Source organism: Hirsutella rhossiliensis (genome assembly GCF_020360975.1).
Source record: "Hirsutella rhossiliensis strain HR02 chromosome Unknown scaffold00003, whole genome shotgun sequence".
In the NCBI taxonomy this organism is placed as follows: domain Eukaryota; kingdom Fungi; phylum Ascomycota; class Sordariomycetes; order Hypocreales; family Ophiocordycipitaceae; genus Hirsutella; species Hirsutella rhossiliensis.
This window is the reverse complement of record NW_025408669.1, coordinates 2,738,746-2,751,083: the sequence shown is the minus strand read 5'-3', so window position 1 is coordinate 2,751,083 and position 12,338 is coordinate 2,738,746. Positions and strand designations below refer to the sequence as shown.

General features: G+C 57.9%; 6 protein-coding genes across 6 annotated transcripts; 5 read left to right on the top strand and 1 right to left on the bottom strand.

The window, feature by feature from the left end:
- Window positions 1-329: 329 nt before the first annotated feature.
- HRG_03297 (uncharacterized protein) lies at window positions 330-530 on the top strand (the record flags this gene model as incomplete). Its single annotated transcript, XM_044861768.1, has 1 exon — window positions 330-530. One exon carries the CDS (start codon window positions 330-332, stop codon window positions 528-530), a length of 201 nt encoding a protein of 66 aa, XP_044722794.1.
- An 896-nt stretch (window positions 531-1,426) lies between these two features.
- On the top strand, window positions 1,427-3,178 carry HRG_03296 (GDA1/CD39 (nucleoside phosphatase) family domain-containing protein; the record flags this gene model as incomplete). The annotated part of the gene is made up of 3 exons (XM_044861767.1): window positions 1,427-1,658; window positions 1,715-3,053; window positions 3,121-3,178. The coding sequence occupies 3 exons, from the start codon at window positions 1,427-1,429 to the stop codon at window positions 3,176-3,178; spliced, it is 1,629 nt and encodes a 542-aa protein (XP_044722793.1).
- Window positions 3,179-3,468: 290 nt separating this feature from the next.
- On the bottom strand, window positions 3,469-4,678 carry HRG_03295 (uncharacterized protein; the record flags this gene model as incomplete). The annotated part of the gene is made up of 3 exons (XM_044861766.1): window positions 3,469-3,843; window positions 3,901-4,476; window positions 4,535-4,678. 3 exons carry the CDS (start codon window positions 4,676-4,678, stop codon window positions 3,469-3,471), a joined length of 1,095 nt encoding a protein of 364 aa, XP_044722792.1.
- Window positions 4,679-5,355: 677 nt separating this feature from the next.
- Window positions 5,356-6,361, top strand: HRG_03294 (ras family domain-containing protein; the record flags this gene model as incomplete). The annotated part of the gene is made up of 7 exons (XM_044861765.1): window positions 5,356-5,385; window positions 5,456-5,509; window positions 5,577-5,672; window positions 5,753-5,932; window positions 5,988-6,032; window positions 6,093-6,195; window positions 6,252-6,361. The coding sequence occupies 7 exons, from the start codon at window positions 5,356-5,358 to the stop codon at window positions 6,359-6,361; spliced, it is 618 nt and encodes a 205-aa protein (XP_044722791.1).
- Window positions 6,362-8,483: 2,122 nt separating this feature from the next.
- HRG_03293 (glycosyltransferase sugar-binding containing DXD motif domain-containing protein) lies at window positions 8,484-9,314 on the top strand (the record flags this gene model as incomplete). Its single annotated transcript, XM_044861764.1, has 1 exon — window positions 8,484-9,314. The coding sequence occupies one exon, from the start codon at window positions 8,484-8,486 to the stop codon at window positions 9,312-9,314; it is 831 nt and encodes a 276-aa protein (XP_044722790.1).
- A 644-nt stretch (window positions 9,315-9,958) lies between these two features.
- Window positions 9,959-11,496, top strand: HRG_03292 (acyl-CoA dehydrogenase, middle domain-containing protein; the record flags this gene model as incomplete). The annotated part of the gene is made up of 4 exons (XM_044861763.1): window positions 9,959-9,982; window positions 10,048-10,124; window positions 10,180-10,924; window positions 10,987-11,496. The coding sequence occupies 4 exons, from the start codon at window positions 9,959-9,961 to the stop codon at window positions 11,494-11,496; spliced, it is 1,356 nt and encodes a 451-aa protein (XP_044722789.1).
- Window positions 11,497-12,338: the final 842 nt, after the last annotated feature.

Here is a 12,338-nt window from a genome sequence, read left to right as displayed (position 1 = left end):
AACAAGATAATAATTAATACATCGTCTAATTCCGCCTCGGGAGCTGGAAGCCCTGTAAACGGGTCAATATAGCATGAGGTTTTCCTCCTTTTTATGGATACTCAGCATATCGCTTTCTTTTGGGGCACCTAAATGATATAGCAGCGGAACTCATGTTTATAAGGATGTATGCCAACATGAGACCTCGGCAAAGTTGTAGCCGGGCGAGACATGCCTCTGCCGGACGGGTAAATTAGGCATTTGGCTGCCAGTACGCCGGAGAAGCCATCAACGCATGCATCGACAAGCAATAAAATTGGTGCGATGGTTACTCCTACGCAGATGACAAAATGATCAAAACATGCAATCCTCCGGGCGTGATCGGCAAGTCATATGATAAGACGGCGGAGCTGCTCAACCATTTCAAGACGACCAGGGATTTGAGTGGCTACGATGAGCTCATGGCCGACGCCACGTCCCTGCCGTCGCTGACCACAGAGGCCGCTGTTGATGGCATGGACAAGATTGTCGAGAAGGCCAAGAAGAAATAAGACGAGGAAATAATCGACCTTTTCTTTTTTATACCCTCGTCCGAGAGGATTGTATCATCAGATATTATCCGCATTTTTCTCAAGGAGAATTATGTACACGCCATGCTTCCTGAGGCCAATGTTTGCACGAATCAACCGTCATTAAACCGGATTATCTGTAGTCGGGCCCATCCAAGCTGACGTCGTCGGCCTCGTAGCATCTGTCAATCCGTTGTCATACAATAGTGGAATAGCATCGGCTGCGTTGTCGTATACGCGTCCAACCTCTGGCGCCTAGCACACCTCTCTCTATGCCACTGAAAAAGTCCTGCCTGCAAATCGGCCGCTAATTATTCTGCTTGACCGACTTGGGGCGCCGACATGATATAGGGCAACGTGTAGCAAGAAAACAACATCTGTTACGAACTAATATGTAGGGATTACCTGTAGGCTTAACACCACACTGACGGAAGCAGCCAGCTCACCCGGCTCACCCGCAGTCGCGCGATTCGCCGGGGCGCTAGAGCCAATTGCGGTTGACAGGCAAGTCAGTTGCGGAGCTGTACTGTACAGATCTGGTACGCTAAGCAGCACATCACAAGTGCAATGCGCCAAGGTACCACAGCAGTACCCGCTCCAGCCCTGACGCGTAATTCGTCCGCCCCAGTACGTATCAAGTCATGCACGTCTCCTTTTTCCCGCCCTCACGCGGCCTTGTCCATCAAACACCTAATTAGTCCCTTGCCCTTTGGGCTCCTCGTCTCCACACGCTCCTCGTCCGCGTCGTCGTCGTCTGAATCGGTCCTCTCGTCCGCTTCCTCACGCTCGCTTCCCCCTCGCCATCTCCCATGCACGACGGCGTCGCTCCGTAAACCGCCCTCTTCCTCTCGCCGCCCCGTTCCCGAGCCGGCGACCTGATGCGAAGGACCTCGGTATCGCTGCCGACGAAACAGGTTGCGCGCGACCCCCACGAGAAACCAGATCGCTACCAGCCCGCCCGCCGAGGCCACGACTTCTTCTCCACCATGAAAGAGGCCTGGGTTCATCAGTCGCAGAGGACGCGATGGCTTAGAACCGCCGCCGTTGCCTTCACCGTCCTCCTTTTCTTTTGGTGGCTGTCGCCTCGCGGAGTCCAAGTCTACAATGGCGGTAAGCCACTGGCGCTCGCCCGTCCGCCCGTAGTCGCCCGCTGACCGACTGAGCAGTCTCCCGCGTCCAAGGCAACAAGGGACAGATGCCCTCGGACTCGACGTACGGAACCGACCGGTGCCAAAAGTCGTATTCCAAGGACAAGCCAATCGTCCAGTACGCCCTCATGGTCGACGCCGGAAGCACGGGTTCGCGAATCCACGTCTACAAGTTCAACAACTGCGGTCCCATTCCCGAGCTCGAAAAGGAAGAGTTCAAGATGACGGACAAGTCGGTCGGCGGCTTGAGCAAGTACAAGGACGACCCCGTCGCCGCCGCCAAGACGCTCGATCCCTTGCTGCAGCACGCCATGGAGCATGTGCCCGACAGCCTCAAACGCTGCACCCCTATTGCCGTCAAGGCCACCGCCGGCCTGCGCCTGGCCGGGCCCGAAAAGTCCCAGGCCATCCTCGACGAGGTCAGGCGCCATCTCGAGACCGACTACCCCTTTCCCGTCGTCTCGGCCGAACAAGAGGGCGTCGCCGTCATGGACGGCTCCCTCGAGGGCGTCTACGCCTGGGTCACGGCCAACTATCTCCTCGGCAAGATCGGCGGTCCCGACAAGGGCGAGACGGCCGCCGTCTTCGATCTCGGCGGTGGCTCCACCCAGATTGTCTTTGAGCCCACCTTCAAGGGAGCGTCGGGCGGAGGCATGCCCGAGAAGCTCGCTGAGGGCGACCACAAGTACTCGCTCGACTTTGGCGGCCAGAAATTCGACCTCTACCAGCACTCGCACCTCGGCTACGGCCTCATGTCCGCTCGCAAGGCTATCCACCAGATGCTCGTCTCCGACATTGCCGCCAAGGAGTCCGGAAAAGCCTGGATGGCCAAGCCTGTCGTGCACCCCTGCATCGCCCCCGGCATGTCCCAGGAGATCGAGGTTGAAATGGACGAGGACACCAAGCTCTTCAACTTCACCGGCCCTTCCCAGCCCGCTCCCGCTCAGTGTCGCCACCTGGCCGAGAAGATTTTGAAGAAGTCTGCCGACTGCAAGCTCGCCCCCTGCTCCTTCAACGGCGTCCACCAGCCCTCTCTGGGCAAGACCTTTGCCAAGGAGGACGTATACATTTTCTCCTACTTTTACGATCGTGTCAAGCCACTAGGCATGCCCGACTCTTTCACCGTTCGGGAGATGCACGATCTGACACAGACTGTTTGCATGGGCAAGAACGGATGGGACGTCTTCACCAGCATGCCCGAGGCCATGGAGGAGCTCGACGGCCGTCCCGAGTACTGCTTGGACCTGAACTTTATGATGGCCTTGCTCCACACGGGTTACGACATGCCCATTGACCGAGAGGTCAAGATTGCCAAGAAGATCAAGGGCAATGAGCTGGGGTGGTGTCTCGGTGCCAGGTCAGTCCTTGGTCCTCCCTCGTCGAGCCTGTCCTATTGCGTATATCCTCTGCTAACCCATCATCAGTTTGCCCCTGCTATCTCCCAGTTCCGGCTGGAAGTGCAAGGTTCAACAGGTCATTTAAATGGAGTTTTCCGTCGGGATTTCTCTCCAACAAGATAAATACACGGTCCTTTTTCCGATATCGGTCCCTGACGGGGGACCGCATGACGTTTACGGTTAATACGGGCACGTCAAGGTCAGCGCTGCCCTTGCTTTTTGGGCAAAATCGACTACAAAGGATCATGAGTCGCGACTGTGTCTGGCATGACTATTCACGGAGCATGACACCCGAACCTTTTTCGGAGATGTTGAACGGGATCGAAGCGGATGGACATTATTGTACGGTAGAGCAATACATACACCCTGGTGCACCTATAGCGGCGCCGTTACCATGTCCAGCACGTCTTGGATGACTTGGTCGGGGCCGACATTTTCCAGCATGGCCTCGACGGCTCCCAGCCGGCTACCCCATTGCATGCTGCGCTCGTTTTCAGGAGCGGTGATGCGGATGCGGTGCAGGTAGACTTTGCGCGCAGCCAGTCCGACAAGGGCAGGGGTCACGTAGTCGAGCTTGTGCATCGGAGCGAGACTTCGCATGAGCTTGTCGAAATGCTTGGTGGCTGCCGGCGTTACGCCTTGCGCGACGGCGCGGTGCATGCGCAGGAAGGAGATGATGTTCATTTGGTAGCGTATCACGTCGACGTCGACCTGGACCTGCTGGCTCAACTGCGCGAGCTGGCTTATGTCCTATGGCGGTCGCGTCAGCTGGGCCATAAGCGGTATGCAGCAGGTCCGGGCACGTACGGCCTCGGCGATGAAGGGGGCGGCAGAGGGGACGTGGCTATCGGCTAGGTTCTTGCTCCGGACGACACTGTCAGTCGAAGCAATCTCGGCAGCCTCCCCGTTGTCCATCATGTCTTCAAGATTGACGAAGCCATCGTCCGGATCGTGCCAGTGCGCAATGGAGAAGAAGTCGTTGAGGTGGGCCGTGACGTGTGCCTCGCCGGCGGCCTCGGCGCCGACGACGGGCACGAAGACGAACTGCTTGGGAGCAGCCTGGACCGAGGTGCGAGTGAAGATGCGGCGGGTACGGAGCAGCTCGAGGGCCTGGATCTGGACGGCGCGCGGGGCGCGGTCGAGGTTCTTGGCGAGGACGCAGTTTGCGATTTGGGCAGAGGGCGCGGTCGTCAGGGGCGAGGCAGAGCGCCAGGACCGAGGGCGCGGGCCGGAGACAAAGTATGATTCGGCGGCAAGGGGTTGGAAGGATGCGCTACCGGGGGGCCGATGGGGGTAAAGCAGGGCGGATGCGAATTGCTCGAGGGTGGTTTCGGGGGTGCAGTCTACGACGACGCACTTGAGGCCAAACGTCCTGCTGGCTACCTAGGCGGTGCAGAGTCAATACAGATGCCAACTGTCAGCAAGGAAGCGGGCCGGGTACCAGTCGCAGCTCCTGGACGAGGTGGTCGAGGGCGTCGGCGGGCGTGCTCAGCAGGCCGTGTTCCCTGCTGACGAGGCAGAGCAAGAGGGCGAGCTCCAGGTCCGTCAGGTCGTGGACCTTGGCGAGCAGGCGGTCGTCGGCCATGGCGAGGCACGGGTCATCCGGGTGACAGCATGGCAACGCCAGTCGCAGTCGAGAGGAACAGGCATTGAATCAGAAGTTGGATGTTTGGGGAAGACGGTCGGAATCCAAGCACGGTGGACATGCAAGGCGCGGTACTTGGAAAGCGCATGATTGCATGTGCCTTTTGGCTGCGGCAAGGCTGAACCCGGTACCTCGGGAGATGGCGCCTGCCGCGTACCAGTGCTGGAGTGGTGGACAAAGATGTGCATGACGGGCCCCACTGTCCTGGCTCATTGCAGCCAGCCAGGCACGACCGGAACGAGGCCACGGTCCTTGTCATGTATTGCTAGCGCCTCCATGCCTCGGTTTTGCTACTGTCGGGTACGGGGCGAGTACCTCGTCGGTCGTCCTGCGGCAGCTCGACGGCAGTTTATTAGCTGGGGGCAAAGCTGCTGACCTAACGACGACGTCGAGCCAGCGCCCATCACGGTCCACCATCACTCACCACCAACATCGTGCGACACTTGCGCCGCCACCGTTAAACGGATTCATCACGTCGAGTATTGCGGCCGCTGATACTGCATCCCTACACCCGCTGCCAACCCGCCTACTCGCCGACGGGAATCGCGGCGCTCGCCTCCTCCTTTTCCCACGGCATCCCATCGTACTCATCACGTCACTGCCGACGACAGCACAGCATGTCTTCGAGAAAGAAGGTTCTCCTCAAGGTACGCGCTGGCCGTCTGCAGACTCGAGTCGCCCCTTGGCCGGTGCTCTGGCGCTGACAGACGTGTGCAGGTCATCATCTTGGGGGACAGCGGCGTCGGCAAGACCAGCTTAATGAACCAATATGTACGGCCGTCCCGCTCGCTCCACACATCGCCTCAGCGTGCGTGCTAACGACCGTTTTCCCCTCAAGGTCAACAAGAAGTTTAGCGTGAGCTACAAGGCCACCATCGGCGCCGATTTCCTGACACGAGAGGTCCTGGTCGACGACAGACAAGTCACCATGCAGGTACGGCGAACGGCGGCAATACAACCCGCTTGGTGGAGCAACGGGCGGCGGTTCGAGATGCTGACGGGCCCCCCTCCTAGCTTTGGGATACCGCCGGGCAGGAGCGCTTCCAGTCTCTGGGCGTGGCCTTTTACCGCGGCGCCGACTGCTGCGTCCTGGTGTACGATGTCAACAATGCCAAGAGCTTCGAGGCCCTCGACAGCTGGAGGGACGAGTTCCTGATCCAGGCGTCGCCCCGTGATCCTCCCAACTTTCCATTCGTGAGGCTCTCGAGACTGCCCGTGCTCTCGCCCTCTGGGTCTGACAGGAGTCCAGGTTGTTCTCGGGAACAAGATTGATGTTGAGGAAAGCAAGCGAGTGGTACGTCGGGCCCACCTCCAAGATGGACGCTGGCGACGCAGCATCTGACAAGTTCCCCAGATCTCAAACAAGAGGGCTATGACCTTCTGTCAGTCCAAGGGAGATATTCCTTACTTTGAAACCAGTGCCAAGGAGGCCATCAACATCGATCAGGCATTCGAAGGTGCGTCTGAGGAGCACAGGTCCTGACGTCTCACCGTGCTAACATGACATCTTCAGTCATCGCACGAAATGCCCTTGCCCAAGAAGAGTCGGAAGAGTTCAGCGGCGAGTACGACGACCCCATCAATATCCACATCGACAACGACCGAGACGGGTGTGCCTGCTGAGGCGTGTTGCCGCTGTCATTGTCACGCCAGGCCGGGAGAGCTGGAGTCGGTCCGGGATGGTGTCTGTGCCCCTTGACTCTGTCATGCCTGTCGATGCATTGGTGTAGAATACTCGGGTGCGAGTTGTTGTCTCCTTCGTTTCTTGTCTCATTTTGGGTGTTTGCACTGGCAGTTTTGACTTGAGCCTGATTTACTTCTACGATTCCTTTTGGGCGGTTGACAGAGACAAGTGCACGAGTATAGCACGAGGTCATTCACCGGGAAGCATTACCGTTCATAGAGGGCATGCGTAAACGAGTTGTCTTTGAAGACTAGCCGTAATGATAATCTTTGATTGTCGGGTGATGCAGAGCTGTCGGATTGCCCATGGCTCAAGGATGTTGCCCACTTGCTGGCCTCGGTTCTCTTACTGCGAGTGGCGTACAACAGGGCTGTTTCCGGGCTAGAAAGAGTTTGTGTTGCTGGACCACTTGGGATTCTAGACTGGAGTGATTCCAAGAAGGAAACCAAGGTGAGGAGAGAAACACACACCAACCAGGAAGGAGATGGTACTCAGTAACTCATACCGAGTAGACGGCCTGCTCATTGATGTGGACAAGCGCCGACGTCCACTAAACAGGGATCGAAATCAGGGCGTGAGAGAACATACATCTACCTGTAGGCTTTGCCTCTTGGGATACGGACTATTCGAAAGCGTCCCTGGATCTACGAGTACCTAAACGACCCGGAACTTTCCTCATCACTTATTTCGTACGCAGGACACTTCTCGAATTCTTCGTAGTCAACTTTGCCGCGCAGGGTAGCTGCACAAGCCACAGCTGGTCGAGAGAGGCAGACACTTTGTAGCTTTGTTGCCGTATACGGTACGGCATCTCTGCGGGTTATCGCAGTGCCACCTTGGCCTGCCCATCCGATCCTTGGCTTTCTTATCCCAAGACGATTTGAGTCTATTGGCATAGGCTCCCTTGAAGTTTCTCTTCTCGCTTGAGCGTGCCTCTTTTCCGTGATACAAGCTGACCACAGTTGAGGTCCTTTCCCTACAGAACAGATTGAGGATAAGAGAAGGCTTATAATTCGCGCCAGTTATGCCCCTGATGGGTGTGCCCCCTCAGGCCCCCCTGTTCTGCCTGGTGTAGCGGCATTTTGCCAACTTGACAAGATCCTTGACCGGTCTTCGTTGTATCAACCACGCTTCGGCTTCTCCTACTTTGCCGCATGTAGACCTCCTCATCTGTCTTGGCGGCCATCTCTTAATTATCCCCGGAGCCGAATCGGCCTTATGCAAACTCACCGGCGGAGTAACAGTGCCTAGGTTTTTCAGACCCGTGTGCACTTGAATTATGCGCGAGCTTGGTGCCGTATATTTCGCCGCGCTATAGACGGGGTACAGGAAAGAACGGTGCCGATCTTGGCGGACCTTTCACGTTTACTGGTGATGTTGGCATGGCCTCCTCCGACTGAAACCGCTTGGTTCTTTTTCTTCACGGTGCGACTCTTGACGACCAACGAAATCCGTCTTATGCTGCCATGCCGGCAGGCTTCCACCCCGTACCGCGTCTGCTTTTGGTTCTGAGGTGCATCAACGATACTTCAGGGGTCCACTCCAAACTATATCAACCACTTGAGGCTATATCTGACAAACGCTAGCTCAGGCAATATACGTAGTACATATCAAAGAGAGTAATTTACCGGAGCGAAAAGCTCGCTCTTATGACTGCGGCTCGGCCAGACCCGTGTCCTGTTGTAAAAATGTGAACAGAGCCAGTTTCCTCCATCTGATGCTCGCCCAAAATTACAGTCTCTCAGCTTCTCAGTTGAATATTGGGCAGCCGGGACATGTTGGGCGCGCATATGGCCTTGCATGGTTTCCTTATATGTCGATTCCAGCCTGTCAGAGATGTTTGTTCCTTGCCGTTGGCGTCGGGCCAGCCTGTACCTGCTCGTAGCCAGTCTGATTCTCCTTGTCCCCCTCTACCTTGACGTCGAATTAGGCGATTATACACTCGATCATATCCGTCCTGCCTGGTTTTACGTCAACGGTCTTACACGATACAATTTCCAGCCAACACCCGACGAGCAGGCATGCCTCGATGGGACCGCAATCCGCATCAATGCACCGGGCATGCCGGCGACAATCCCAAACGTGGTCCATTTCGTCATAGGTCCAGATAAGCCGAATCCCGTTACCTTGATGCTTTGGCTGGCCATCCGCGCCGCAGCCATCAACCTCCCGGGATGCGAGATTCGCCTCCACTACGTCTACTTAAGCGAGGACGGGCCTTGGTGGAAGGACGTGCGACGCCTCGTCACGCTTACGCGTCATGGGCCAGAGTTTCTCGACGACTTCTCACATCTAACACCGCCGCCCTCGGAATGGAACCCAGCACACAAAGCCGATATCCTACGACTGCAGATTCTGCGAGCCCAGGGGGGTATCTATCTCGATACTGACGCCATCATCTTACGACCGCTTGACAAGTTACTAAGTGGACGCCGCGACGTGATACTGGGCCACGAGGGCGGCCATCGCAAGGGCATGACCAACGCCGTTATCCTAGCTAAGCCGGCTGCCGGTTTTGTTGAGCGTTGGTATCAGGCTTATAACGACTTCGACCCGAAGCGGTGGAACCAGCATTCTGTGATCCTGCCGGCGAAGCTCGCCGATGAGCACCCGGATGAAGTCTGCCAGCTACCGCCAGCCGCGTTCTTCTGGCCGCTTTGGCCGCAGCATCACGTTGACTGGATGCATGTGCCGCTGAGTCGGGATGAAAGCGCCGCCGTCGCTGCCGCCATGGAGCGCACCAACGGGTCGCTGTTCGGCGAGCAACTTGTCTACCATGCGTGGAACCACCCGGCGCAAAGATACGTCAGAGATTTGACGCCGGAGCGTATCAAGACGGAGGATACGAGATTCAACATGCTGGTACGACGGTATGTCGAGGCGCAGTTCTAGGGAACTGCGATGGCGTTGGGTTCATTTGGCGAGGTCACGAAGGGATTCTCAAGGGGTTGGTCGTGTCTCATCCAAAGAACAAGGATGGATCTACTTCTTTGTATCATAGAACGATATTCAGCATTGGGTTTGAATATATTGAATTGACAAAGCCGTACCTTTCGAGGGCTTCAGCGCTGATAAAAGAGGTCTTGAGTGGTCCATGAACTTGGATGCAGGGTAGACGAGTCTGCTTTGGGCTACTCAGGTTGGATAAGCTGCGCTTCGGTTAAAAACAAGGGAATGACAACGCCAAAGGAACTGCGTAAAGGGTCAATCAAAACCTCTGTGGGCATGTCTGGCGGCAGTCTGATGTGATGTTGTCAAAGAAGGAAGACAAAGTGACAAGAGCGGGAGATGGATCGCGCGGGGCTGACTAAGCGCTGGAGGTTCGGGAACGGGAGCCAAGAGGAGGCGAACCTCGGCTCCGCATCGACCGACCGCGGCCCGGAGCGGCATCATCAGAAACGTTTAGACTAGCCAGCGACCGTTTCCTCTTTTCACTTACATTCTTCGTCTGCGTCGCGTGTCGTCGTCCATATGAATTGACCCTTGGCCGTCCACTGTGAACCTACCACCACATCGACCTCCCGCTCTACATCGCCATGGCAGCCAGGATCCCAGCCATCGTAAGCCCCTTGTTCGCCGGATGTGGTTCCGAGTACGAGTGTGCTGATGCGCCCGACACAAACAGGTCGCGAATCGCGTCAGCGACGAGGCCAAAAGGATGATTGACGTGGTGGCCAAGTTTGTCGACGAGGACTGCGTCCCGTGAGCTCTCGATGGCTTCACATGCCCTCTCCAGCATGGCTGACAGCTCCACCAGCGCCGACGCCGTGCTCGAGGCCCAGATCGGCGAGGGCGACGCGCGGTGGGAGAGCCACCCGGCCATCATCGAGGAACTCAAGGCCAAGGCGCGCCGGCTCGGCCTCTGGAACATGTTCCTGCCCAAGGGCCATTACGCCGAGTCGCCCGGCTGGACCAACCTCGAGTACGGCATCATGGCCGAGTGGCTGGGCCGCTCGCGCTGCGCCTCCGAGGCCTGCAACTGCGCCGCCCCGGACACGGGCAACATGGAGGTGCTGGCCAAGTACGGCAACGCCGCGCAAAAGGACCAGTGGTTGCGGCCCCTCATGGACGGCCGCCTGCGCTCCGCCTTTCTCATGACGGAGCCGGGCGTCGCCTCGTCCGACGCCACCAACATCGAGCTCAGCATCCGCCGCGACGGCGGCCACTACGTGCTCAACGGCCAAAAGTGGTGGTCCAGCGGCGCCGGCGATCCGCGCTGCAAGCTCTACATTGTCATGGGCAAGACGGACCCGGCCAACAAGGACCCCTACCGCCAGCAGTCGGTCGTGCTCGTCCCCGCCGACACGCCCGGCATCAACATCAACAGGATGCTCAAGGTTTACGGCTACGACGACGCGCCGCACGGCCACGGCCACCTCACTTTTACCGACGTCAGGGTTCCCGTCGCCAACATGGTCCTGGGCGAAGGCCGGGGCTTTGAGATTATCCAGGGCCGCCTGGGTCCCGGCCGCATCCACCATGCCATGCGCAGCATCGGCGCGGTACGTTGCCCCCCCTGACTGTCCAGGTTCACGCCAAGTCGGTTGACTGACCCGCTCCCAAGGCCGAGTGTGCCCTGGACTGGATGCTGATGCGCGTCAACGACGAGCGCAAGAAGCCCTTTGGCAAGGTGCTGCGGGAACACGGCGTCATCCTCGAGTGGATCGCCAAGTCGCGCATCGAGATCGACGCAGCCCGGCTGGTGGTGCTCAACGCGGCCGTCAAGATGGACGAGCTGGGCCCCAAGAAGGCGCTGCGCGAGATTGCCGAGGCCAAGGTGCTGGTCCCGCAAACGGCGCTGACTGTCATCGACCGCGCCGTCCAGTCGTTTGGCGGCGCCGGCGTCTCTCAGGACACGCCACTGGCCAGCATGTGGGCGGGCATCCGGACCCTGCGCCTGGCCGACGGGCCCGACGAGGTGCACCTGCAGCAGCTGGGGCGTAACGAGAACCGCAGGGGCAAGGAGGCGGCGGACGGGATTCGGCGGCAGCAGGCCAAGACGGCGGAGCTGATGAAGCGGTTCGGCGTGCAGACGGCCGAGCCGGGGACCAGGATTCGTCATTCCAAGATGTGAGGATGGGAGTTGGACCGAGTTTTGCAGGCTACAGTGCAGAGTACTTTGTGTCTGCTATCGATAATGCGCAACTTATGCTATTATGCATGGTGCTCAAGTTATGAGTTATGCACACAAGGCCAAGGTCCGCTTCTGCCTGGTGCTTGGACCCGTTCGGTACATCTTACTGTGGGTCCCCCGGCGTGACTTGCTTAGGTAATGCCGGAGTAAGTGGCTTGGTCAGACGAGGGTGTCCAAGCACCAAGCAGTGGAAACTCGAGACTGGCGATGTTTACTGTCCCGTGAGAAAGTCTAGCAAAGAGTTCGACTGCTGCTCAACACAATACAAATTTCTAACCGGATGGTCATGCTCTCTCTGTTGGTTCTCCAAGTCTGGAAAGAGGGCGGTTGCAGGTACCAAGTACTTTTGCTCGGCATCGGAGTGACGTAAGCAGGGTTTGGAAAGAGCCACATTCCAGCTGAACCTCTGTTGCCCCACCGCCTGCAGCTCTGGCCGTTGCCCTGCCGACCAGCCTCGCCAATCGGCTCGTTTACTTTGCGGTCTTGGTCGGCAGCCCGCAGGGAGCTAGCTGGTAGGTGCCGACTGGACATACAAGTGACTCCAGGCCTCGCTGCTTTCTCTGTCCTCTCCTCTGCACGCAACAACCAGCCCCGAGTCCTTTCACCATCCACCAACACTGTTGTTGTCTTCATCTTGCTGTCTGCCCACGCGCATCTTGCCATTCTTCCTCCTCTCCAACTTGTTCGTGAAGCCGTGCGACTCCCGCTACCGACGAGAAGCCTCAAGCTAGCCGAGCCGAGACGCAAAATTCACAGGGGAACAGCAGCCTCTTCTTCTCGTC